Source organism: Acomys minous (genome assembly GCF_964271855.1).
Source record: "Acomys minous genome assembly, chromosome: 11".
In the NCBI taxonomy this organism is placed as follows: Eukaryota; Metazoa; Chordata; class Mammalia; order Rodentia; family Muridae; genus Acomys; species Acomys minous.
In genome coordinates, this window is record NC_140492.1 from 110,993,838 (window position 1) to 111,021,439 (window position 27,602).

At 43.0% G+C, this 27,602-nt stretch overlaps 1 protein-coding gene across 1 annotated transcript in view; it reads left to right on the forward strand.

The window, feature by feature from the left end:
• The window catches only part of DHX29 (DExH-box helicase 29), a gene marked incomplete at its 5' end in the record, with an annotated part of 49,535 nt that extends 22,272 nt beyond the window's left edge, over nucleotides 1–27,263 (forward strand). Inside the window, 19 exons of the mRNA XM_084801024.1 lie at nucleotides 1,434–1,599; nucleotides 2,032–2,155; nucleotides 4,031–4,645; nucleotides 5,462–5,605; nucleotides 9,493–9,669; nucleotides 10,134–10,274; nucleotides 11,694–11,838; nucleotides 11,951–12,068; nucleotides 12,907–12,991; nucleotides 15,621–15,709; nucleotides 17,197–17,325; nucleotides 17,403–17,478; nucleotides 18,049–18,273; nucleotides 20,051–20,187; nucleotides 20,943–21,036; nucleotides 22,131–22,433; nucleotides 22,824–22,955; nucleotides 24,269–24,365; nucleotides 26,971–27,263. Of these exons, the coding sequence (XP_084657150.1) occupies nucleotides 1,434–1,599; nucleotides 2,032–2,155; nucleotides 4,031–4,645; nucleotides 5,462–5,605; nucleotides 9,493–9,669; nucleotides 10,134–10,274; nucleotides 11,694–11,838; nucleotides 11,951–12,068; nucleotides 12,907–12,991; nucleotides 15,621–15,709; nucleotides 17,197–17,325; nucleotides 17,403–17,478; nucleotides 18,049–18,273; nucleotides 20,051–20,187; nucleotides 20,943–21,036; nucleotides 22,131–22,433; nucleotides 22,824–22,955; nucleotides 24,269–24,365; nucleotides 26,971–27,023 (3,050 nt within the window). The 3' untranslated portion in view covers nucleotides 27,024–27,263. The remainder of the gene's footprint in view (nucleotides 1–1,433; nucleotides 1,600–2,031; nucleotides 2,156–4,030; nucleotides 4,646–5,461; nucleotides 5,606–9,492; nucleotides 9,670–10,133; nucleotides 10,275–11,693; nucleotides 11,839–11,950; nucleotides 12,069–12,906; nucleotides 12,992–15,620; nucleotides 15,710–17,196; nucleotides 17,326–17,402; nucleotides 17,479–18,048; nucleotides 18,274–20,050; nucleotides 20,188–20,942; nucleotides 21,037–22,130; nucleotides 22,434–22,823; nucleotides 22,956–24,268; nucleotides 24,366–26,970) is intronic.
• Nucleotides 27,264–27,602: the final 339 nt, after the last annotated feature.

Here is a 27,602-nt window from a genome sequence, read left to right on the forward strand (position 1 = left end):
CTTGCTACCCCACATGCCAAGGTGCAACTCCAACAATACTGTTTCTTTGCCTCCATAAGTCCTCCACGACCCCCAGATCTGGGTGCTCATGCATCTCTGTGTGCTGCTGCACATGCTAGTTCTCTGCATGGTCATCAGATTGTATCCTATGTCCCTCCTATAGTAAATGGTAGGCTTTTCACAGTTATCCATTTGTTCAGGAATATTTATTGAATCATGATTGTGTTAAAAAAAAAAAAAAGGGGAGTTACATGAACAAAATAGCCCAGTCTCTCTTATTTGTGTAGTCTTTATGGAATATAAGCACAGATGGTTTTAAATCATGATTTGTGCTTTCAGAGAATACAGGCTTTTCATATGGAGAGAGTGGGGCTGGAGAGATGGCTCAGCAGCTACAAGCACATACTGCTCTTCCACAGGACCCATAACTCAGGATCCAGGGGGTCTACACCCTCTTCCGGGCATCTGTACTCATGTGCACACACACACATACAGGCATGACTTAAAGTATAGTAATAATAATAGTAATGATAAGGATGATAGAGCAGAGAGATCTAATTTGAGCTGGGGCTGCCTTGCTGGTAATATTAGTTCTGAGGATAATCTGATAGCCTGACAAATAGTCAGGTATCAGCCTGGTGGCTTTGAGTTGATGGGAAGAACCTCCAAAGAAGAGAGCTAGTAAGCTAAAAGTCCTAGGGAACAGCGAGTGTGTAGCATCACTATTCAGCAGATTTTCTGTAATTGAGATGTACTGTATCTGTGGTATTTGATGTGGTCACTGTTAACAAGACCTGACTATTGAGTGCTTAAGATGCGACTAGTATAGCCAGTGTAATCACCACATTAGGAAGGGAAGGCATATGATAGGTAGGGGTGGACCACAAAAGCCCTTCAGGGTACTTATCAAGAATGAGCTCTTAATTTTAGATGAACCAGGGAGCCACTGCAGCGGGTGTTGACAGTGATGGCTGTGTTAAGTAGAGAAATGGTATCCAAGATACTTTTTCCAGTAACTACGTGGAGGGCATCCTACCATGTTTTGTCATTCAGTGCATGTGACCATGCATAAGGTCCCGGAGGTCAGCTAGTGTGGTGGCACACACCTCAGCTCCCAACACTTGGGAAGAAGACAAGGAGGATGAGGAGTTGAAGATCATCCTTGGCTACAAAGCAAGTTGTAGGTCTTCCTGGGCCACAGGAGACCCTGTCTCAAAACTGACAGCGGCAACAACAAAAGATTCGGGATGCCCTGTGGTCCAGTTCATGAAGAGGATTGCGTCACCTAGAGAAGACCAGCCCTCTGTCTGGTCCTCCCTCACCTGCTCTCCTCAGAAATGCTGTTCCTAACAGGGGAGCAAGTTGACTGCTCCACAGAGAATTCATATTGCTGTTGCCATTGTTAAAGAACAAGTCTTTGCCTTCCATTTAAGGTAAAAAGAAAGAACCCCATGATGTAAGAAATTTTGACTACACTGCTCGAAGCTGGACTGGAAAATCTCCCAAACAATTTCTTATCGATTGGGTCAGGAAGAATCTTCCCAAGAGTCCAAATCCTTCCTTTGAGAAAGTTCCAGTAGGTAGATACTGGAAATGTAGGTATGTTTCTCTGGCTAACTGAATGAACTTTTAGAAAAAATGTGAAATTAAAAACCTTTCTGTTTCTTGTAAAGTATATAAACATTTCGCGATATCAGGCTTCCTGGTTCATGCTTGTAACCCCTGCACCTAGGAGGCTGAGGCAGGGGTTTCAGGCCAGCCTGGGCTACAGAGTGAGTTCAAAACTAGCCTGGCCTGTAGAGTGAGACCCTATCTCAAAAGCAAAGCACAAAGCAAGTAGGCACTTACGAGACGCAGTCCCTCATTCCCAGTTCACGTTGCTTATGAGTCACTGTCTGACGCAGTCCCTTCCATGGGAATACTCAAGTAACCCATGTAAGTTTAGGTTTGATGTTAATGATTTACTCACTTCTTTATTTGACCTTATCAGTTCTTTAAAGGCCTTATTGTTATTTTTATGCTTCTTTTTAGGGTAAGGGTTGTCAGGTCTGAAGATGATGTACTGGTTGTGTGTCCTACAATCTTAACAGAGGACGGCATGCAGGCTCAGCACCTGGGAGCTACGTTAGCCCTTTACCGTCTAGTGAAAGGGCAGGTGAGCCTCCTCAGGCCTCGATGCTTCAGACATCACTGTGAAGTGATGGCAAAGCACGTTGAGCATCCCTGATGCAAACCCCACAGTCTGAAAGGCTCTGAAAGCCAAGTCCTTCTCAGCACAGACATGATGCCACAGTAGAAGAGTCTGCACTGAGAGATTTGCTTTTCTGAATGAAATTATTAAGAGCATGAAAAGCCGGGCGTGGTGGCGCATGCCTTTAATCCCAGCACTCGGGAGGCAGAGGCGGGCGGATCGCTGTGAGTTCGAGGCCAGCCTGGTCTACAAAGTGAATCCAGGACGGCCAAGGATAACACAGAGAGACCCTGTCTCAAAAAACCAAAAAAAAAAAAAAAAAAAAAAAAAAGAGCATGAAATTACTTTCAGGCCCTCTGTGGCCCTCTATGGCCAGTGTATCTAAAGCAAACAGAATGTGGTCAAACAAGGTCTAGCTCTAGGGTATATGTGCCAGTGTCCCTAAGTCTAAAATCCAAAACTTGTAGTTTCAAGTATTTTGGATAACAGATACCCATCCTACAATAAAACTCCCATAAAACTCAAAATTTCAACCTTAAAATATAAATAAGTGATTTCATGTTTTCAGTTTTATGTTATATTAATTATGTGTGTAGAGCTTAAAGAAAAAGTAGTGCTCTTTACATTACAGATGGCCAGCATCCCTTTTTATGTAAGTCAGTGTCTATTGCTGTAAAGAGGCTCCATGGCCATGGCAACGCTTGTTTTGTAAAAAAGGCATTTAGTTGGGGCTTTCTCACAGTTTCAGAGGGTTAGTTTATGTCTGACAAGGTGTTGGGGCAGGAGCTGACAGCTTTACGTCTTGATCTGTAGGCTGCAGCCAGAGAGAGGGAGGAAGGGAGGGGGGGAGAGAGGGAGAGGGAGGGAGAGAAGCACTAGACCTGGTGTGGGCTTGTGAAAGTCAAAGCCCACTCCCATTAATACACTGCATCTAATGAGGCCACAACTCCTAATCCTTCAAAATAGTTCCACTCACTGGGCACCAAGCATTCAAACATAGGATCCTATGGGGCTGTTGTCGTTCAAACCACCACTAAGTAAGTAGGAGTCCAAACAGTTACTCTTTCCCAACCTCTGCCAAAGTTCATATTGTCTTATTTCTCTCATTTTGTAACTTTAAAAATATCATAAGCTGTACGTGATTGATAAAAATGACCATTGATGTCACAGAGATAATTGTAGTTTCTTTCATAACGGGGAAGTAGGATAACTGAAGGTTCTATTTAAAATGCTTCGACTAAGCTGGGCGTGGTGGCGCACGCCTTTAATCCCAGCACTCGGGAGACAGAGGCAGGTGGATCACTGTGAGTTCGAGGCCAGCCTGGTCTACAAAGTGAGTCTAGGACAGCCAACGCTACACAGAGAAACCCTGTCTCAAAAACCAAAAAAAGAAAAGAAAAAATAACAATAAAAATAAAAGAAAATAAAATGCTTGCACTTACAGCACTATACCACCGCCAGATGTCACAGACAGCTTTGTGTTTCCAAATGCTGTGTGGCTCATCTGCATATTACATAGCACCCCTGCGGAATTCTAATGAACAATCATTCCATAGTTGGCCATGCTCTAAGAGGAAGCACTTTTCGGGTACTCTGTTAGCTAATTTTAAGTGCAGAGACGGAAACCAGAGATGTTAACTTATCCCCACCTAGTCACATAGCCATTAAGTGGAGAAACCTGACTATGGATCGATAGCCTATGCGTAAATCACTTATATTAATGACTTTAGAGTTTTAGGATAAAGCTGCATTTTAAGATACAGTCACCTACCATAAATCCTCACTGAATTTTGGTACCTAGTCATCACGGTAAAACATAGCTGCTGTTTTCCTTTTCAGTCTGTTCATCAGTTACTCCCTCCCACGTACCGAGATGTTTGGGTGGAGTGGAGTGATGAAGAAAAGAAAAAAGAAGAACTGAATAAAATGGAAACCAATAAGCCACGTGACCTTTTCATTGCCAAGCTTCTGAGTAAGTTGAAGCAGCAGCAGCAGCAGCAGCTACAGCAGCAACATTCTGAAAATAAAAAAGAGAGCTCTGAAGATCCTGAGGAATCTTGGGAAAACTTAGTTTCAGATGAGGATCTTTCTGCTCTGTCCTTGGAGCCAGCAAGCGCAGAAGACCTGGAGCCGGTCAGAAGCCTCTTCAGGAGGCTGCAAGGCACACCCAAGTATCAGAGGCTGCTGAAGGAAAGACAGCAGCTGCCTGTGTTCAAACACCGGGATTCAATTGTGGAAACCCTTAAAAGGCACCGGGTCGTGGTTGTGGCGGGTGAAACAGGGAGTGGCAAAAGCACTCAAGTGCCTCACTTCCTATTGGAAGATTTGCTTCTGAATGAGTGCGGAGCACGGAAATGTAACATAGTCTGCACCCAGCCCCGAAGAATCTCAGCCGTGAGTTTAGCCACCAGGGTGTGTGATGAACTGGGCTGTGAAAACGGACCTGGAGGAAGGGTAAGGCTTGTTCCCGCCTCCACGCTGTGAGGAGCAGTCCGGCTCTGCTTTGCTCTTGGGAACCTCGCAGTATACTAGTCCTCACAATTGAATACTCAGATGTGTTGCATACTTACCATTCAAAGGCTAGGGACAACGCAGAGTCACTTCACTATGCCGCATGCCTTATTGTTTCTCTAAGTCTTCTCTGTGGAATGTGTCCTTAAGAGGTTTCGTTCTTTTCAGTGAGCAGAAAAAGAAAGCAAGTAGATAAACATATTTGATTATTCCCAAGGAAACAAGCAAACAAACAAAAACAAACTGATGGGGCTGAAAAGATGGCTCAGAAGGTACAGGCCATTATGCACAGGCCTGATGACCTTAGTTGAATCCAGACCCTACAGGATGGCAGAAGAGAACCAACAGTCATCCTCCTGTCTCCACATGTGCATCATAGTTTGCATGAGCCTACACTCATGAACGCTAAATAAAATGTAAAATTATAAACAAATCTTATAGCTTCTTACAATTGGAAACCATAGAAGTACACTTTTTTTTACTTTTTGATGCAAGATTTTATACTATAGCCCAAGACAGCTTGGAGCTCACTGTGTAATCCAGGCTGGCCTTAAACTCAAAGTGGTCCTCCTGCCTCAGCCTCCCGAGTGCTAGGACTGCAGGTGTGAGCCACCACATTCTGAAGGAATAGACTCTTGATAGTCTTGATGCCTGGACTATTGCAGGGAGCACCACATGGCACCCATGCTGCACGCTTTGTAGCTTGGTTGCAAGCTCACCTGTGAGAGCTTATGGCCACTGTGTTTGTTCTTCCTGCAGAATTCTTTGTGCGGCTACCAGATTCGGATGGAATCTCGAGCCAGTGAATCTACCAGGCTACTGTATTGCACAACAGGAGTTTTGCTAAGGAAACTTCAGGAAGATGGTCTTCTGACTGATGTGTCTCATGTCATTGTAGATGAGGTGAGTAGATTTATAATTGCCAGATTAATCTAAGCCTATTGTATTAAACAGATGATGCAGGTGACACTAGCTAACACTTTGCTTACCATCCATCCATCTAATGACTTAGTTGCATCTAGCAAATGTCTTGTGTTAATGCATTTGCTTAGTAAGTGTTGTATCCTATTGGCTGTGTGCTTGATGTCATTTAAAGGATCACACAGACACAAGCACGTGTTCATCTTACTCTTCCAGCATCACAGTGGGATAGATGTTTTCACTTTACAGTTGAAGAAACTGCGGTGCACGGAGGTTACTTGTTATAGCTAGAGGCCCAGACCCAGGCGCTCTCACACTGTTTTCCTCTCTATCAGTACTCAGCCCCACATTGACATGTTTCAGGACTGCCTGTCTAACTCTTACAGATGGCAAGAAATCATCAGCATGCATTTTTTTCTCCAAATACTCTTCTGTGCAAATCAGGTTTGAGTGCACACTTGAATTATACCCCATTTGTTAGGACAATTTCAGATGACTCCCAGCATACTCAAGTAAACCAATTTGCTAGTATTTTATTTTTCCAAGAAGAGCTACATAGCAGTTCTCTTTCAGAAAGTATTGTTAAATCTTTCTAGCAAGGCAGGGTAGCTGACACCTGAAAATCTCAGTACTTGGTTGGCTGAGACAGGAGGAATGCCTCAAGTTCCTAGCCAGCATGGAACAGTGTGAAACTATCTCAACATGCAAAGGAAAGAAGAGTCTGATGTAATAATATAAAATGAAGCAGTAAATGTTTTGTCATACATTGGGGTTTTTTGAGACAGGGTCTTGCTGTGTAGCACAGGCTGCCTCCTCCCATCAGCCTTCCCATCTCTGCCTCCCATGTGCTGAGATTACATGCAGGAGATTACGCCACACTGGCTCACTCACTGACTTGCAGTTGAAAGATTATTCTATAGGCTGCTTTCGACTTTTTTGGTTAGGAAATGTTGGAAAAATAAAAATTGCATTCTCACAATCCAATAAAGAAAGAATTTCATCACTTAATTCATGCTTTTTTCTGGCTGCATTCCATATGTCTACTTAGATTACGATTCTTTTATATCACTAGTGTTTAAAACCATGATTTTTAAATGGGTTTACAGCACTATATAATTTGCATGTCTTCTATATATTTAACCATTTTCTTGTTAGACAAATTTAGGTGAAGAGTTCTTTTTTATCTAATTAATATTCTGGTACTAAATAGATGATCAAAATTAATCTTCATTTGAAGGACCCTTTTTCCTTGTGGGGTGGAAGGTATTGTATATGTGTGTGTGTGTGTGTGTGTGTGTGTGTACAAAACAGAAGATATTGTATATACTTGTGGGTGTGGGTGTACAAGACAAAAGGTGTTGTATATATTGTAAGAGAATTCTTGCAGAGGGTCTGTGTTCAGTTCTCAGCACCCACATGGCCTCTGTGGGCAACTGCACTTACATGCACACACCCCAACATATATACATAATTCAAAATAAAATCTGGGATTGGAGGGATGCCTCAGAAGTTGAGAGCACTTGCTGCTCTTCCAGAGGACCCAGGTTCATTTCTAAGCATCCACGTGCCAGATCATGTCTGTAACTCCTGTTCCAAGGGATCTGATACCTTCTTTTGGCCTCTGTATAAACATAAAATAAAACTAAATCTCTAAAAAGTAAAAATCTTACATTAAAAAGAAAAAAGTCTCAGTGAAATTCATCAGCAAAGCCCTTTCAGGACACTTCCTCTTCTGGCTGTGTTAGTAGGAACTGTGTGCTTTGCTAGAGTTTACAGTTGGTGTGGGATCTAAGTAATTTTCACTGCTACCTATGCTCATATTTCTATTTTCTGGCCACCAGTAAGAGGTGTGCTTAATTAATGCTACACATTTATTACTTCTATTATATGATACCTATTTTACAATCCTGACTGCAGTTCTTTTTCATCTTTCTGATGTTTTCAAATCACTACGATCCACTGGATCTCTTTCCTGACCTTCAGACGTAAATCTCTAGCTGCCTACCAGACACTTTCACCCTTGAGAACTTGAGTTTCCAAAGCTCAGGATGCCCTTCCCTGCTGTTCCACATAACTCGCCCCACCCCTCTATCCTTAGCCCCAGTGAGGGAACCCCACCAACACTAGCCAACCACCAAAGTCAAAGCATCTGACATTTTTGTTTGTTCTGCCTTTAAATCCACTCACTTTCCCCCACATCCAGTGGACGTACTTTTTGTCAGCAGTGTCTCTAGTTACTACAAAGTATCTCATGAACTAAATTCCTGCTGTGGTTCTCTACATTGTAGCCAGAGTTGCTTTTTTTCTGTGTGCCACTGTCTACACTGCCCAGGCTGGCCTTGCTCACAGTGTCCCCGCCTCAGCTTCTAGAGTGCTGATAGTGAAGGTGTGTGACGTCATGAGCAGCCAGCTCCAGGTTCCTTGTTGTGGGTCTTGGTTTTTGAGTTACAGATAAGATGTAGAGCACATGATCTGCTTTAAGATGATGTAGTCACCAGGCAGAGGCTGTTAGACTGCGGTCTCACTCCTTAGTGTGCTGTCTTGGTTTGCATGGCTACCCCTAGGCCCTTCTCTAGCTTGCTCTCTTGCGTGTCTCCCATCAGGGCTCAAGTCACTGTTGTGATTTGGTTCCTGAACTATATTATGAACTGTTTTTATGACTCTGGGTTTTTTAATCTTGTGTGGTGGGGTGGGCGTTGAGGCACACATGCCTGTTGCCTGCAGAGGCCAGAAGAGGGCATCAGATCCCTGGGACTAGGGTTACCCGTGGGTGCTGGAGTGTAAGAGCAGCCAGGAGTCTAGAGCACTGGGGGGCTGTTTCCCTCGCCCCTTGTTTATTTAGAGTTCTAGAAATTGAACTCGGGGCTTGATGCCTTCGTTGTGGCTTGATGTATGGGTCTGTCCCTTGACCTAACTCCTTTTCCTTCCCTTTCTCATCCTGTGTTTCTTCTTCTGCGCCACCACTCGAATTCATCCGTCAGCTTTCAGCAGCATTGGCAAGTCCTCTTACAGTATATACAGTAGCTTCTGTCTTGATTGCTTCTTAAGTCTCAGCATATGCCACAAGCAAGGTTCTTACTGTTTATTAGGCTTTGTTCTCTGCATGTTTCATTGTGTCCTTTGATTGTCACACATCTCCATGAAATTTTCATTATTTTTATGGAGGAATAAGTAGACCCAGAGCTATTTATACAACTTCCCCAAACTCATACTGTAAGTGGTCAAGCCAAGAGATGAACCCAAAAATTGGTCTCCAGGCGTGACTGCTTAGGCACTATTGTCCGCCTTCCAAGTTCCTTATTATCTTGATGTACTTCCTCTTTGTGTGCTGCTGTAACCTGTTACAAGTTAGGACAGAGATGTGTAAGAGCACAGAAAGTTAGAGCGTCCTCCTTACATCATCCGTGCTTTGTAGTAAGTTGACAGTCACTCTTTAAGTGCATGAGTCAGAAGGGCAGTAAATCCTCTTGGACAGTGATAAAAACCTGGTCAGATCCCTGCTGCTCAGCTCAGGTTTCTACTTAGTGACAACCATCTGTCTTCTGTAGCGCTGATAACATGCCTGTGTGTGGGTAGCACAGAGTCAGCAGTCAGGCGTGCTTCCACATGCTATCTGGGAGGTAGCCTGACCCTGTCGGCCGTGTCTGAGTGATTCTGCTGCAGTCCTGCTGCTGGCGTTAAACATATGCTTTCCATTGGCTTCAGCGTTAGGGAATAAGTGTGGTTCCAGTTCTGAAGATGAGCCTCACTTGAAACATGCAGTTTACTCACCCCACGTGACTATCGAATATTAACTTTTAGTTTATTTAAGCATCAGATCATTTATTCCCAGGCCCCAGATGTGACTGATCGTGTTGCCTTTCCGTTAGGTCCATGAGAGAAGTGTCCAGTCCGATTTCCTGCTCGTTATCTTGAAGGAAATTTTGCAGAAGCGTTCTGACCTACACTTGATTCTGATGAGCGCCACCGTGGACAGCGATAAGTTCTCCACATACTTCACACACTGTCCTATTCTCAGAATCTCAGGAAGAAGTTACCCTGTGGAGGTAGGTCTTCTGTTGTGTGTGTGTGTGTGTGTGTGTGTGTGTGTGTCTGTGTGTCTGTGTGTCTGTGTGTGTCTGTGTGTGTGTCTGTGTCTGTGTGTCTGTCTGTGTGTGTGTGTGTCTGTGTCTGTGTGTCTGTCTGTGTGTGTGTGTCTGTGTCTGTGTGTGTGTGTCTGTGTGTGTGTGTCTGTGTGTGTGTGTCTGTGTGTGTGTGTGTGTCTGTGTGTGTCTGTGTCTGTGTGTGTCTGTGTCTGTATGTATGCACAGAAACCATTCAGACCATTTTCCCTTTACAACAGACCTCTGTATTGTTACGTTCTTCAGTCCCAGTCACACTGACAGAAAGCTTTTCCTCACCTCCTAACTCAGTTTGGTGACATTCAAAGGACGATGCCCCTGGTGTCCTTCCTTCACTGGCATTTGCTGAGGTGACTGTGAGCCCACGGCTGCATGTGCCTCATCCACAGGTTTTTCATCTGGAAGACATTGTAGAAGAAACAGGCTTTGTGCTGGAGAGGGACTCGGAGTATTGTCAGAAGTTCCTGGAGGAGGAGGAAGAACTCACCATTAACGTTACAAGTAAAGCAGGGGGAGTGAAAGTGTATCAGGTAAGTGGCGTGGTGGCGCACGCCTTTGATCCCAGCACTCGGGAGGCAGGGGCAGGTGGATTTCTGTGAGTTCGAGGCCAGCCTGGTCTACAAAGCAAGTCCAGGATAGCCAGGGCTATTGCACAGAGTGTGTGTGGGGAGGGGGAGATGGGGGGAAAGGCAGGTAAAAAGAAACTACTGATTCAAGTGACTATGCAGAGTGCAACCTGTGTGCGAGTTTAAAGTCACAGCCAGTGCTGTGAGCTGGGTAATAGTTGTGAGAAAGGGCACATTTTAAAGGCTATTTTTAATCTTGTTTCAAAGACTTTAGTCTTTAATTTGTGCTGTTTTAATTGTCTTTTGTACTCATTGGCCCATTAGATATATGTAGAATCAAAACAGCATCAGCATCATCGGCTTCCTGGAGTGCCGCCTTTCTAGTGCTGTTTCTCTGTTGTGCCTCAGGAGGTAGTGCTGTCCTAAAGCTGGACCTTCGCTCTCGGCGTTTTGGCAGCCTGCGTCTTGGCAGGCGCCTACGTTAGATCTGTAATAAAGCTGTTCCAGGCAAACTGTTTTCTAGGGAGCTCGCAGCAATTACTGCAGAAGCCCCAACCTCTTAGCAATGGCGCCAGATCCCGTCTCTCCAGTCCATCCATGTCACTTGATTTGTCCTATGTGCGTGAATCCAAACCGCTGGAAACACAGAATTGATCTGTCTTTAAATTAAGCAGATAAGCCAAGACAGAATAATCTACAGGGTTTCTCTAAAACCTCAAAGATGAAAGTTAAAAGCTGAAGAAAGGCTTTGAAGTGTGTTTCACACAAGATGAGACCTCGTTTGTTAGTCGAGGTGGTGAGATAAAGACTGAACAGGTGTAAACTACATTCCAGCTGTTTCAGACTCTTTGGCCTGAATGCCTTTTAACTGCCCAGAAAAATGCACGTCTGAGCATAGTATGTTTTTCTACAATCATTCCTCTGTGAGCATGGGAAGATAAATAGGTTTTTGCTTGCATAAATTAAAGTCCGGGAGAATGGTAAAATTTCATGATGCTTTCTTCAGTGTCTACCATTAAATGGAGCATGGGGCTACAGACTTGCCACCCCAGCTCCTCGGAATGTGGTCTGTGAGTCTGTGAGCTGAGCTCAGCAAGCACCTGTCTCAAGCATACAATTACCTGATTGTACTTCTGTATTTTAGCAGTAATGGCAACAATAAGAAGAACTTAATTTAAACTGGTAAAGATAGCACCCTGTTTCCTTGTTCGTGTTATGGAAATGCAGTTTGTTTTTGGTCTTTGGTTTGTGTTGCTCCCTGTTTGCAGCTGTGGGAGTGAGCCAGGCCTCGTCATGCTAAACAAAGCCTCTCCCGCTGAGCTATAGCTATAGCCCCAAAATACATTTTTTTTCCCAGCTTTCTCTGGTTGGGGTTTCTTTCAGGAATATATCCCAGTTCAGACTGGAGCAAGTACTGAGTTAAACCCATTGTACCAGAAGTACAGCAGCCGGACTCAGCATGCTGTCCTCTACATGAATCCTCACAAAGTCAACCTGGATCTCATTGTGGAGCTTCTTGTGTATTTAGGTATCTTTCTGTTTGTTTTGACAAAATGCTCCTGCCAGCTGGAGCCAGTTAAGTAATATTTTACAGGCTGTTTCCTATCTTATTTTGAATATTTTATGTTTTAAATTTTCAGACAAAAGCCCTCAGTTCAGAAATATTGAAGGAGCAGTATTGATCTTTTTACCTGGCCTTGCTCATATTCAACAGTTGTATGATCTCCTATCAAACGACAGAAGATTTTATTCTGAGCGGTAACTACAAATCTTTATTATAGCCTTTGTAATTGTAAAAACAGAAGATCTGATACATTAAAACTCTGGCCTTTCAAGCTTTTCAACGTCAGTGGAAAGTGCCCAAGGTAGGGAGGGCTGGCTAGATGGCCCAGTAGTTAAAAGCACTGACCGCTCTCGCAGAGGACCCAGGTTTGGTTCCCAGTGCCTGTCTGGCAACTTATAACTGTCAGCAACTCCAGTCCCAGGGCTCCACACCCTTTTCCGGCCTCCAGATTCTGCATGCTCACTGTGCACAGGCGAAGCACCCGAACACATTTTTAAAAAATCTCTACAATTGTTTGTTTTTACCTAGTACTGTATTTGTTGGTTTTTTGCTTTTAACCGGAGCCAAGAATCCTGTGGCTAATTACAGTAACTCCTGACCCACTGGGTCTTCTAAACGCCACCAAGGTTTTGCCGCTTAACAGCCATGTCTGGTTAAGTGGGCGCTTCTGTTCTGTTGTAGCTTATTACTCTTGTCCCGGTGACCATATTATCAGAACTTTAAAAACATTTTAACCTCATATTTAACATAAAAAGCGTACCCATCCCTAATCAACAGTCCAAAATTCAGAATCTGGAACAAACCAGGCATTTCAGAAGAGGGACACTCAGCCTGTTGTTGCTCATTAAATTTGACCCCCTCTGGCAGGTGTATTATGGGGTCTTATTAGACCAGTCTGTGAAATTCTATCTGTTGAAGTTTTTTCAAAATCAAATATTAAAAGTTGCTTTCTATATGCAAATAAATTTTGTTATTCTTTGCAGTGTCTTCTAAAGAGAAACTCTAGCTAAGAACTATGATTTTAACTTTCAGATATGAAGTTATAGCTCTGCATTCTGTTCTTTCAACTCAAGATCAAGCGGCAGCATTCACACTTCCCCCTCCAGGAGTCAGGAAGGTAAATTCGGGATGCAAATAGCTGCGGCCTGAGAACCTTCCAGGAAATGAGTTAGTGCTGGATGCGTGAGCATGTGCAAGTGTTGTGCAGCTCAGCATCATCACAGTGAGCCTAAAGCTAAATGTCGAGCACCCGGGGCTAGAGAGATGGCCAGTGGGGGCTAAGAGTCTATGACCACAATTTGGTCCTCACTGCCCACCCTGGCCGCTCACCGCTACCTGTAACTCCAGCCCAGGGGACCCTTCGAAGCCCCTACCCTTCCTGGGCATCTCTACTCACATCATATGCACACAGACATACACATATAAAAGAAAAATCTTTTAAAAATAGTTTTTAATTCAGACATTTCAATATTTACATTATGTACTAATAAGTAGACGAGACTTTTGAGGAGAGTGACAGTTGGGAAATATAGTTCATATGTTGTTTCTTTTGGGTTTCTTGGGACAGGGTTTCTCTGTGTAGCCTTGGCTGTCCTAGACTCACTTTGTAGGCCAGGCTGGCCTCGAACTCACAGTGATCCATCCGCCTGCCTCTGCCTACAAAGTGCTGGGATTAAAGGCATGGCCACCACGCCTGGCATTACATATCATTCCTTAAAAGGAAAAAAGACTACTTTCCCCCATTAGTCAGGCATGGTAGCTCAAACCTTTAATCCCAACCCTCGAAGAGGCAGGTGGATCTCTGAGTTTAAGGCTAGCCTGGTCTACATAGTGAGTTCCAGGACAGCCAGAGTGATGGAATCTAATTCCCTCTTCTGGCATGCATGAAAAGCAGAGCTCTAAATTACATAAAGTAAATAACTAAGTCTCTAAAAAAGAAAAAAAAGCAGTGCTCATTATGTGCACGTGTTCTAACAGTGAGCAATGTCCCCAGCCCCAGCTTTTAATTCCTGATTATAGTTACAGGCCTTAGCTTATGGACGTAATTGGTGCCCTCTGGCTATGGTTCTGAATGGAGAGATTCTTACAAAAATTTCTTGGGATTTGAACCTTATTAAAAACAGTAGTTAGGGGGCTGGAGAGATGGCTCAGGGGTTAAGAGCACTGACTGCTCTTGCAGAGGTCCTGAGTTCGATTCCCAGCACCACATGGTGGCTCCCAACCATCTATAATGTGATCGGATGCATACTGTATACATAATAAATAAAATTAAAAAAAAAAACAGTAGTTAGGTTGTGAGAGCTTCCTCACCGAAGCACTTCACTCTTTTTTTTTTTTTTTAGTCTGATAGTTTCTAATGATGCCCCGAGAACGCCAGGGATCCTGAGCTGTGCTCTGATCGCTAACATCTGCTTCCCTGTAACAAAGATTTTTGAAGAATTCACCATAACAAAAGAACCTCATAACTGCCAAAGTCCATGGTCACATAGGTTCCAGGAACCTTGCTGCCCTGGGAGCAGCAATCAGTACTGAGTCACAGTTAAGATGAAGTTTCTGGGACATGACCGAGACTTCCCGTTGTTTCACTTCCAGGGAGTCAAGAGCATCAAAGTGCACAAGGTTACACTGTTTAACCGTCACTGCTTAAGAATGTTAAAGCTAGACCTAAAAATCCATGTTTCTGTACCTCCTAATTTCCAGCTGAGGTACTGAGACCAGGAGTAAATTGACTTACTGAACCAGGAAGTGAAGGACCCTGACAACCACCCCGTTCTTCTCAGTAATATCTTTTTCCCCTCCTGATTGGTTGTATAGGGTCCTATTGAGCTGTGTAAATTCTCTGACCCAGTTTCCAGGTCTGCTGTCAGTTTTCCTTTTTCCTCAGAAGAGGGGAGCCCTCCTTCCCTCCCCTGCCCACTTGCCTCATCAAATTGTATCAGGACTGAGTTTGTCCTCTTCCCCTGTGACCTGGCAAGGCAGTCCTGCCAGGGAGAAGTGATGAAAAAGATGGCAAGAGAGTCCATGTCAGAGAGAGCCCCCACTGCCCTTAGTAGGGGAGCCGCATTAATCCTGAGCTGGCTGTCAGCTACATCTGTGCAGGGGGCCTAGGTCCAGTCCATGCATGGTCCTTGGTTGGTGCTTCAGTCTCTGCAGGCCTCTCTGAGCCCAGGTCAGCTGGCTCCGTTGGTCTTCTTGGGAAGCTCCTGTTACCTCCAGGCCCTTTTATCCTTCCCCCCACTTTTCCACAAGGCTCCCTACACATCACCCAATGTTTGGCTCTGAATCTCAGTGTCTGTTTTGAGGCACTGCTTAGTGGAGCCTCTCAGAGGACAACTCTGCTTGACTTATGTCTGCAAGCATAGCAGAGCATTGTTTATAAAGTCAGGGGTTGTTTCTCTCCCATGGGGTGGGTCTTGGGTTGGGTCAGGCATTGATTGGATCTTCTCTCAATCTCAGCTATGTCTGCTCTGTATTTATCCCTACACATCTTGTAGGTGGGGTGAATTTTGGTTCAAAGTTTTTGTGGATGGATTGGTGTTCCCCTCCCTCTATTAGGAGACTTGTCTAATTAGGAGCCTTGTCTAAGGGCTGTCTGTCTTCAGTCTCTATGGCCCCTGCTACTAGGAGTCTCTGCTAGAGGCCCTCTCATGTCCCCCTGGGAGCCACCTATGACTTAGGTCTCCAGAAACTTTCAGGGTACAGTGTCAAGAGCTGCCAAAGTACTTTAGCTTCTTTTTTATTTGCAGATTGTTTTAGCAACAAATATTGCAGAAACAGGAATCACTATTCCTGATGTTGTGTTTGTCATTGACACTGGAAGAACAAAGGAAAATAAGTAAGTTTAACTTCCTCACAGTGAAATTTTTTGACACTGAGTTTTTTGGAGAAATTACAGAATCATGTTATGAAAATCCAGGTCACAATTCTGCCCAAAGCAAAAAGCCTTGGCAAAATATAGGTAAATTTAAAATACCTGAGAATACATTTCATAATTTTATACCTTGGATTTTACTAAAAAATGACAGTGTACCACCACTTAAAAGTGCTATCTGGGGCTGGAGAGATGGCTCAGTGGCTAAGAGCACTGTCCGCTCCTTCCAAAGGACCCAGGTTCAATTCGCAGCACCCACATGGCAGCTCACAACTGTCTGTATCTCCAGTTCCAAGGGATTTGGCACCCACATACCACTGCACCTAAAAATTAAATATTTTTAAATCTATTTTAAAAAGTGCTATCTGGGCAGAATTTCACAACATAAGTGTTTGTATACTTTCTTGCTTATCAAATAAATTGTCTAACACACGTTATTTATGGAGTTATGATAGAAATGGACTTTGGAGAACTGTACTTAAATCTTGGATTTGGGCAAAACAGCCGTCCTAGTCATCAGGCCCTCATGTGCTAATTGAGAAAACCAAATGTCATAATTGCAAATGCCTCATTAATAACCAGAACATAACAGATGCTTTAACTGAACCTTCTACAGAATGGGTCTACTTGTCTGTCTTAGTTTATGTGTTACATGAACATTAGAGACACCTGAGGCTAATTGTAGTCTATATACAATCCCCAATATCAGAGAACTGCTACAGTATTTTGATGACAATATAATAGAAAATCTGAAACAAATGCTTATATCTTCAGAGGAAACATTTTCTGGGCTTGGGTGTACCTCATGAGTGGTGCTTCCGACTGTAACGTTGGCAGGTAGCACTTTTTATTCTGCACAGCCTTGTCAGTATGAGCTAAAACAAAAAAGGTATTTTGGGCAGATTAGTTTGAGGAAAGATGAGTTAAGCATCTTTTCTTTTGTAGCAAATGATATTCATTTGGTGAATAAGCACTTCACTAAAATATTTAGTCAGGAAATGTGACTTTAGAAATGTTTGTCAGGGCTGGCAAGATGGCTTAGCAGTTAAAAGCACTGTCTGTTCTTCCAGAGATCCTGAGTTCAGTTCCCAGCAACTACATGGTGGCTCACAACCATCTATAATGTGATCTGATGCCCTCTTCTGGCATGTAGATGCATATGAAGATAGAGAAATCATATGCATAAAATAAATAAACAAATCTTTAAAAGAAAGAAATGTTTGTCAGCTACAAGTGGTGGTGCACAACTTTAATCCCAGGAGGAAAGATCAGGTGGATTTCTGTGAGTTCAAGGCCAGCCAGGACTTCATAGAGAGACCCTGCCTCAAGCTCCCCACCCAGTCCCCACAAAGAAATGTTTGTTCACAACAGTAATGAGTTCAGTGTTCCCAGCTTGTTCTGGTTTTGCAGGAATCAGTTATCCACATACTGTCTCCTGAAACCTGTTTTAGGTACCACGAGAGCAGTCAGATGAGCTCCTTGGTGGAGACCTTTGTCAGTAAAGCTAGTGCCCTGCAGCGCCAGGGGAGAGCCGGGCGGGTCCGAGGTGGCTTCTGCTTCCGGCTGTACACCAGAGAAAGGTAGGCATGGCACTGGACGTTTACGGCACACTCGTTAATCCCCCCCAGCATTACTGACGATGTACTACTGTTTTTAGATTTGACAGTTTTCTGGATTATTCTGTACCTGAAATCCTGCGCGTGCCTCTGGAGGAGCTATGTCTTCACATTATGGTAATCCGAACGGACAGCACACGAGGTTTCTGTTCCTTAGTCTTTATTAGGAAAAGTCTGACAACCTCAGTGCTTCTAACCTTCATTTGCTTTACATTTTCAAGTATTGTATGTTGACTTTTATTTTCCTTTGGCAGTAGTAGAATACGAACTTTACTGAATTGTTTAGTCAGGTATTATGAGTTAACTGCCAGCTGCAGAGCACTGTGCCTCGAGTTGGATATCAATCCTGAGCAGTATAGGTGGTACTGACACCCTCGTCACCTAGGGCAGCAGTCTCATGGGGCCATATGGCCTGCCAGGGGCCTGTGGCAATGTGTCCACAGTTGCGACTCTCCTAACAGAACAGGGGCTGTATGCTAGCGTGCAGTATGTAAAATGAGAGGTGCTACTAAACATGCTCCCCAAAACAAAGATTCAGGACATCCATAATGCCAGGCCTACTGCAACTAAGACCCTCACCTAGGCCAGACTGAAAGTCACTCTTGAGGCTTAGATTCTTAACAATATAAATATAGTCCCAGTACTGCCTCCTGGGAGTGGTAACCCTCCTGGTCTCTCTCGCTGCAGAAGTGTGACCTTGGCTCTCCTGAGGACTTTCTCTCCAAAGCCTTAGATCCTCCTCAGCTTCAAGTAATCAGCAATGCAATGAATTTACTCCGGAAAATCGGTGCCTGTGACCCAAACGAACCCAGGCTGACCCCACTGGGCCAGCACCTTGCCGCTTTGCCTGTCAATGTCAAAATTGGCAAGATGCTCATTTTTGGAGCTATATTTGGCTGTCTTGACCCAGTGGTAAGTAAAACACTACTTTACTTCAGGTACCATTTGGCTGGGATTTTTTTTTCTCCAGAGACAGGGTTTCTCTGTGTAGCCCTGCCTGTCCTGGACCTTGTATATCAGGTTGGCCTTGAACTCAGAGATCCACCTGCCTCTGCCTCGCCAGTGCCGGCATTATAGGCGTGCGCCATCATGCCCAGCCCTGGTTGGGAAATTATTAAAGGACAAAAACAAGTTTAAACTTTAATTTCTTAACAAAATCCAATGGTTGTGCTATCATTAAAACCTGGGCAATCTGAATGTCTGATGAGAATTCTCAGACACATTGAACATTTTATAATAATATATCTAAAATCCCTTTCTCCGCTTATTTACGTACAGAAGAACACTGTCACGTGAGTTTGCCTTGCCAGGTTGTTGTCATCCAGTAGCACACCTGACACATTTATTTAATTGAATTGTAATGATTTGTAGGAAATTGTTCCACTATAGACCTCAAGAACGAAAGACTTCCAGTAAGTCTCAGTCTGTTTCTCAATTTACTTGACAAATAAGCTCTGTCCATGTATCTGGACCTCTGGGCATGTGGTCTTAGAATACCCTTTCAGGGACAGCAGGTGGTGGCTATGAGTACAGACCAAGGCTATTCCAGAACAGAGAACATGGGTTCCTTCCTTCTGTCTCCTTTTCTCTAGTGTTAGAGCACATGTGGGCTGGGGTGTGGTACAGACATGCGGGGTGCCTGGGTGTGGTGCAGACATGTGGGGTGCCTGGGGTGCCTGCAGTAGTGGGCTCAGTCCCAGTGGGGCTGGGTGTGTTGCAGACATGCGGGGTGCCTGGCTGGGTGTGGTGCAGACATCTGGGGTGCCTGGGTGTGGTGCAGACATGTGGGGTGCCTGGGGTGCCTGCAGTAGTGGGCTCAGTCCCAGTGGGGCTGGGTGTGGTGCAGACATGCGGGGTGCCTGGGGTGCGCTGGGCTCAGTCCCAGTGCTACGGTAACAAAGCAGGAGCTGAGGGCTCCTGGGGGACTCAGGTGTCTTCCAGAACTTGCTAAGTTCAAAAAGTGCTCTTTCTGCTATAGTTTGTCTGAAAACTTAGAACAAGAAGATGGTTGTATAGTCCACCTTATTTTTAATGCATTTTTAAAAATAATATGAGGATTGATCCCAGGGCCTCATGCATGCTAGTTAAGTACTCAGCTGTAACACCAGCCGCAACTTCGTTGTTGTTTTGTTTTTTTAATTTATAACCAACAGTCATTTATTTCCCACATTATGGCAGCTGAGAAATCCAACATCTGGGCACCATGCAGTCGGTGTTTGGTGAAGGCCCGCCTCAGCCATGATGTCTTCTAGCTGTGTCTTTAGATGGTGAAAGAGCCCCAACTTATGTTTGAAAGGCATGGTAGCCAATGAAAATTAGCAGGCTAGAAGCCTAAAGTACTGAGCTGACTTTTGAGATTGCCTATAACTAAATAGCAAACTAAAATCACTGAGCTGACTTTTGAGATTGCCTATAACTAAATAGCAAACTAAAATCACTTGGGCATGTTTTCAGTTTTTTCATCTGATTCTGGTACTGTGCTTCCTTAAATCACAGAGATGTTCTAAAAATAAATAGGTTTTCTGAGTTCCATGAAAGGAACTAAGCTAAAGGTATGAAGCTGTAAGGGAGCAGTGCTAAATGTATTGAAAGTAAGAAGCAGGTAACTCAGCTGTGAATTGTTTTATGATGTATTTTTTAAACAACTTTGGGTGTGTAGCTCTTTAATGATAATTATATTTATGGGCAGGCCACACTCGCGGCAGTTATGACGGAGAAGTCCCCTTTTATCACACCAATCGGTCGAAAAGATGAAGCCGACCTCGCAAAATCATCTCTGGCTGTGGCTGATTCAGATCACCTGACGATCTACAATGCATACCTAGGGTAAAGAAATAACCTGCTTCTTATCAGTAAGCCAGGGCTGGAGATGGCTGACTTTGTCATTAAAACAATGCTTTAACATTTAAATTTGTTCTTAGTGTTTTTAATCTCTCAAGATATAATTTTATTAGAGAGTCATTTAAGAACAATATACTTACTTTCTATACATAGTTCTCAAATTTGAAGTAATTTTATAATATGTTATACTTAAAAATACTGCAATTGAAAATTAAATATAGGCTGGGCAGTGGTGGCACATGCCTTTAATCCCAGTACTTGGGAGGCAGAGGTAGGCAAATACATTTTTATGACTTGAAGGTCAGCCTACTCTACAGAGCAGGTTCAAGGACAGCCAAGGCTATACAGAGAAACTCTGTCTCAAAAAAGAAAAAAAAAGAAAAAAAAGAAAGAAAGAGGGCTGGAGAGATGGCGCAGAGGCTAAGTGCACTGGCTGCTCTTCCAGAGGTCCTGAGTTCAATTCCCAGCAAGCACAATGTAGCTCCCAACCATCTCTAATGAGATCTGGTGCCCTCTTCTGGAGTACAGACCTACATGCAGGCAGAACACTGTATACATAATAAATAAATAAATCTTTAAAAAAAGAAAAAAAGAAAAATTATATATAAATGTACCTGCTACAGTAAACAGTCCTTCTTCATAACAGATTATATTGTACTTTTTATTATAATTTTATTAATCCTTACTTGGAGCTTGAAAAGGGGCCGTGGTGACCTTTACCCACTGACATATTTATCTAGGTGGAAGAAAGCAAAGCAAGAAGGCGGCTACCGCTCTGAAATCACGTATTGCCAGAGGAACTTTCTTAACAGAACATCACTGTTGACACTAGAGGTAAGTCTTTGTATTGCTCTTAGCAATCACAGTGTATTGAGGGAGCAATCTTTATAAAGAGGCAGCATGGTTTATAGAAAGCACTAGCTTGGGAGTAGGAGAGTTAACTTTTTAGGTTTTTTTTTTTTTTAAATAAATGACTCGGGGCATTATCTACAGTTCTTTCCAACTCTGGTACTCAATTATTATTTTGCTTAATCGTAGAGGGTTTCAAGGATATCAGAAAGTAAAGGAATACTATCATGAACTCCAGGTCACTCATTCCCCACGTCCATTAATTAGCACCAAGTGGTCAACATTGTTTTATTTATATTCCCCTTACTTTACTGTCTGCCCTGTAGACCACTTTTTAAATAAATGCAGAGATTAGATTATTATATATCTCTAAAGTACAGGAGATTTTTTTGACATCACACCTTTAAAACAAATAAGCAAACCATGATATCATCAAATTACAGCATTTCAATATCCGTAGTCATCTCATAACATTGTTTTTCATAGCTAGTTTGAATCATGATCCACACAAGATTTACTCATTGAATTTGATTGATATGTCCCTTAAATCTCTTCACCTACAGTTAATCAACTTTTTTCCTACTTGTGATTTTTTTTTTCTTTTCTTTTAAGAAATCAGTTAAATTGTCCTGGAGGGTTTCCTGAATTCTGCAAGTAGCACTCCTGAGCCATTTGAGGACACCCTAGTTAGTTGGCCCAAATGTGGCTGGCTGTCTCTTTAAATTAGTCCTTTGTCCTTTGTCTCCTTTAATTGTCCCCACCCTCCAGATCGCCTCCCACCCCTTCTTTCTCCTGCCTTGTGTTGAAGACAATGTGGTTAGTGAAAATGTGTTCAGACCACTGTTCGTGGCTCTCATAGACTCCAGTTTATGACACCAAAGTCCTAGGGTGCCGAGCAGTGACCTCTGATCCTCCACTTCCAGAATCTTCCTTTTGCACTCATGCTTTTGGCGGTAGTCATGTGACTGATACTTTTGCATGCCATCCATTTTTATAGGAAACAGTACAATACATTTCAAAGCTATTGGTGATCTATTTTAATCTATTATAATTATGTCTCATCCTAACATAAAATCTAGGACGTGAAGCAGGAATTAATGAAGTTGGTCAAAGCAGCAGGATTTTCCTCACCCACAACTTGTACCAGCTGGGAAGGAAGGAAAGCCTCGCAGCCGCTGTCCTTTCAAGATGTCGCCCTTCTCAAGGCTGTGCTGGCTGCTGGGCTCTATGACAGTGTGGGGAGGATTATGTACACGAAGTCAGTGGACGTTACAGAAAAACTGGCCTGCATGGTGGAGACAGCCCAAGGCAAAGCACAAGTCCACCCGTCCTCAGTGAACCGAGACCTGCAGACCCACGGCTGGCTCCTCTACCAGGAGAAGGTAACCGCTCTCCAGCTCCCGTGGGCACTGCTGGAACGCCTTCGTAACAAGTTCAGGTGTCCTGGTGGCGTTTCTCAAGTAGACGTGTTATTTCTGTTCACATTCAAAATCAAGCAAAAAACAAAGTATTTCTCTCTCATTAAATGAAGGAATGATAGATAGTAAGGTTTCTCCTGGCTGTCGCCCTTCCTGCCTGGAACTCTGCCTGACAGGTACAGCAAGTGGGCGTCACTTGCTAAACAGCAGCAGTGTGGGGCGAGTAATATGACTATGCAAGTAAATGTGTGTATTTTCTATTAGATTTGCTAAGAAAGTACACACATGAAAATAGCTAAATGAGTTTCCTATATCTGAGACTATGACACCCCCCCCCCACTTTGTCTCTTGTAGGTGAGGTATGCCAGAGTCTATTTGAGAGAAACGACCCTGATAACCCCTTTTCCAGTTTTGCTCTTTGGAGGGGACATAGAAGTCCAGCACCGAGAGCGGCTCCTTTCTGTGGACGGTTGGATCTATTTTCAGGTATCCAGTCCAGGTGATCTTACGATTTCCTGAAAACATTCCAATTTCAGCATCACTGAGGTAGATCTTAAAGTTTTTACTGAAGTTTGCATAATCTTTTCCTGTGTAGTTTACAGTAGAAAACTTCATCTTATCTTAAGGACGTTGTTTTTAAGTCTTTTAAATTTGAAAATCATGATACAATCACAGAACATATTTATTGATAATCATCATAATTACCATGTGCAAAGTATACTGACACCAATTTTATATGGATTATCAAAAAAAAAAAAAGCTTCATTTGGAGACAGTGAGGGTGTAAGGAGAAACCAACCTCCCTAGAGTCCTTGGGTTGGTTGTGAGTTGAGTCATGAAGCGCATGTTTGTTCCAATACACTGTGGTGCGGCCCCATAGAAAACCCAGCCAGCCAGACTCAGAGTTCTAGTCATGGAAAATTCTTCTCTGAACAAAGTAAGTCGGTCTGTGCTTATTTGCAGAAGTAAGCTTTTTGTTTTCTTCTGTGGCCCCATCAACATAAAGCAACTCTCATATTTCCCGTTAATTATAGCTGTGTCTCTAGAACCAGAGGAGTGAATTGTACATTTTTAAAAATGTTTTTGGTTCATGCAAATTCAGAGTGGTAGAGACATTCTAATACTTGGGTGGTAGAAATATTGGCAAAATCTACAAATTTACCAAAACTCTGCTGAAATTAAACACTTAAAACGAGTGCTCTTTTTGTTTGTTCTGTTTTTGTTTTTCGAGATAGGGTTTCTTTGTGTAGCCTTGGCTGTCCTGGAGTTCACTCTCTTGACCAGGATGGCTTCGAACTCACAGAGACCCACTTCCCTCTGCCTCCCGAGTGCTAAATGAGTACATTTTTATGATTTATAAATTATACCTGAATAAATTATACCTGTTAAATTTTTTACTCCCAGCAGGCGTGGTAGCTCATGCCTTTAAACCCTGCCAGGAGGCAGAGAGACAGGGGCAGCAATATCTCTGAGTTGAAGAGCAGCCTGGTCTACATAGTGAGACCCTGTTTCAAATCTCCCCTCCCCCAAACCTTCCCCCAAACATTTTACTCTTAATTGAACATAGAAACACAAAGAATTATTGGAATAAGTTGACTTATTGTGGCAAGAGATACCAGAGGTCAGTGTAGCTGAGCTTCAGGAGTAATTTTCCCGTACCTTGCCTGTTGTGTGTTGTGGTGACAGCAATCCCGGGGTCCTAGGCTGATGAAACTGTAAAGTACATCTGCCTAGATGGCTTCATCTGCATACATGCGATGCCCTTGAGTAACCTTGTCTGATGTGACGTCTCTCAACAGGCCCCGGTAAAGATAGCTGTTATTTTTAAACAGCTAAGAGTTCTCATTGATTCTGTTTTAAGAAAAAAGCTTGAAAATCCAAAGATGTCCCTTGAAAGTAAGTGTTTTATTATAATACAGGTAAAAGAAAGTATACATTCGTACATTAGTATACATTTAGAAGATAACATCCTTATGTACGGATAGATGACAGATAATAAGTATATGATGTGTTAAGATGTTATTTAAAACTTTTAAAATCGGAGAGATTGATTCTAGAAATTGTGATTTATCACTGGAATATCCTGTGGCACACTGAAACCATAATTTTGGTGTACTTATTAGTAAATTTTTATTTTAATAAAATCTGCTTATGCTAAATTCTATTCAACTCATGTACAGTTAGTGTCTATTTGCAGCTTATTCTCTTAAAATCTTTACTCCTGGGTTGTTTTGTTTGTTGTTTTTGGTTTGGGGTTTGTTTGTTTGTTTTGGTGGTGGTGGTTTGGTTTTGTTTTTCTTTTTTTTTTTTTTTTTTTAACTTCTAAACCTTCCATTTCACAGAAAAATAAGTAAATCAGCATACATTTTGCTACCCGTTGTCCTACCACAGCCATTCTCTCTGCCGTGCGTTTCTCACAAGGGCACCACTAGTGGTTGGTATAAGCAAGTACCTTAGCCCGCAGCAGAAGCCTGAGAAGAACATGTGCTGGTCCACAGCGTGGTCTAGCGCTCCCCTGACTTGACACATCACCAGTCTTCCTAACAACTGTGGGAACAACATGAGGCTCAAAGCCCTGTTCTAGGCACCCTGATTTCTCTGAAGAGGCTTGTGATTTTTTTTTTCCTGTTGACATTCCTCCTCTCTTACCATTGGCCTTTCTTAATGCAGTAATTATTGTAATAAACTCCTAGAAAGTCCCAGGCTTAGGATTTAGTTGCATGAGTCTTTGGGCTTTGATATAGCATGCTCCTTGATAGCTGTAGTTTCTGTAAGCCAGTGGTTTTCTCTTGATTAGAATCAAGGTTCAGGACTAGTATTTTCTAGTCTTGTCATAGCTTTGCATTGTAAGCCCTGAAGTATGGCTTTCCTGTTTTAATAATGGAGCTGGAGAGATGGTTCAGTGGTCAGAGCACTGGCTGCTTTTCCAGAGGACCAGGGTTCAATTCCCAGCACCCACATGACAGCACAGAACTGTCTCTAACTCCAATTCCAGGGGGTCCAACACCCCTTTTCAGACATCCATGCAGGCAAAATACCAATGCACACAAAAATAAATCGTTTAAAATTATTTTTTTAAAAAGAAGTATCTGTGCCTTTGATGCTTATTTTGACTTGGGATGGAAGGTGATACATTAATGAACTTTGTCTACTTATTATTATGAAAAACTGTGATAGTGACTCACATGTTTGGAAAAGAAGTGTCTGAAGTTACCCCTGGTGCTTTCTCGTGTCTCTACTCTTCTTCAGATTCAGCTAATGGTCCTTTCAGATGAGCATCCTTCCCCTTCCCACAAGTAGCCCCCTTTCTCCTGTGCTTTCTCCTTCTTTTCTCAGTACCGCCGTCGCCCCCAAGCACCTGAGTGTCAGGCCTCAGGCCCAGGTCAAGAGTCTCATAACCACTGCCAGGGGGAACACTGGGACCTAGAATAAATGAGGGATGTCAGACTTGCAGCCCTGCCACATCAGCTGGCTAAGAGGGTGGCTGTGAGAGTCACAGGAAGTCACCATCCCAGAGCTGTTTAGACAAGAGTAGCTGCTAATAAGCCCACTTAGCAATAACACTGCCTCCCTGTTTGTCTGTTCAGTGGGTGTTTGCTCCTCTTGTTGTATAAATAAGCCTGCCATGGCCCCACTGACACCTCTGAGAATACTTCCCTCTTAGAATGTTTGTTTCCTTGGTCCAAGCCTGAAAAGATGAAAATCATTACTACCTTTGCTCACTTGGTAAAAACTCTGTCACTGCAAAACAGGGAAGAGGCACTGAAGCCTTCAGTGTATTTCAGTTCAGTGAAAACTCTTCAGTCTTAAAGCACTTTCTAAAAGCTAATTAGTTACAAAAATAACAGGCTTGGCGTGGTGGTGCACATCTGTGGTCCCAGCACTTAGGATGCTAAGGCAGGGGAATCATGCATTCAAGACATTGTCTCAAAAAGGAAAAAAAAGGAAACACACACACACACACACACACACACACACACACACACACACACACACACACACATACACCTTTAATCCCAGCACTTGGGAGGCAGAGGCAGGCAGATCGCCACGAGTTCAAGGCCAGCCTCATCTACAAAGGGAGTCCAGGACAATCAAGGCTACACAGAGAAACCCTGTCTTGAAAAAACAAAAATTAAAAATTAAACACATACACACCCCTATATCTCGTTATTTTGGGCCTTTGCCTATAAATAGTCAAATATTAACTTATTTTTACAAAATGTTATTTTTTTAAGTAGACATAAGATAACCATAAAGCCATTAACATAACTCTTGTGGGGCAGCAAGCTCAACTTTTCTGGACATCTCTGATATTATAGTGTACATTACTAGTGTTGGTTTGCATTCTAATTTAAGAAAGGCTTGAAATGAAGTATACTTTATTTGCGCATACACACACACACACACACACACACACACACACACACACACACTGGAAAAAGAGACAGTGTTACTTTTTTCTCACAGGTGGTTTGATTTCTTTTTTTCACCCCCTCAGATGACAAGATTCTACAGATCATTACGGAATTGATAAAAACAGAGAATAATTGATGCTGAGATCATGACTAACTGCTTTGAAAGTTAAGCTAGAGATACAGCCCTGAAATGAAGCGGCCACTGACCATCCCACCAAGTATTTCTTATCCAAAATGTTGGTACTAGCCATTAACCTGAAAATGGCAGGGAAAAAAGCACACACTTTCAGCATGGACTTTTCTAGCTCCTTTGTAATGCTGCTGCTGCTCAGTGTATTTGCCATGACATTTACAATAAACTCTTTGGTATCATTCATATTTTGTGCTTCTTTGTGTCCCAAGGCCAAGGCCAGTGTCTGCACTCTGAGACTTACTGTTTTGTTTCTGTGTAACTGCCTCAGCCAATAGCATGTGTTACACAGGCAGAACCAAGGATTATCTGTAGGGAGGAAGGAAACCAGTAAGAGAAGAGGTGGGTGCTTGGGGTGGTAGATGTGTAATCCGGAGCCCACCTTCATCCAAAAACACTAAATAAAAAGTCCAGTAATAGGTAATTCATAATTTTTAAATTGTATACCACTCTGAGTGACAGGAAATCTTATGCTGTCCTGCTCATCCACGCTGTGCTGTTAACTGTCCTTTGTCCACTGTATCC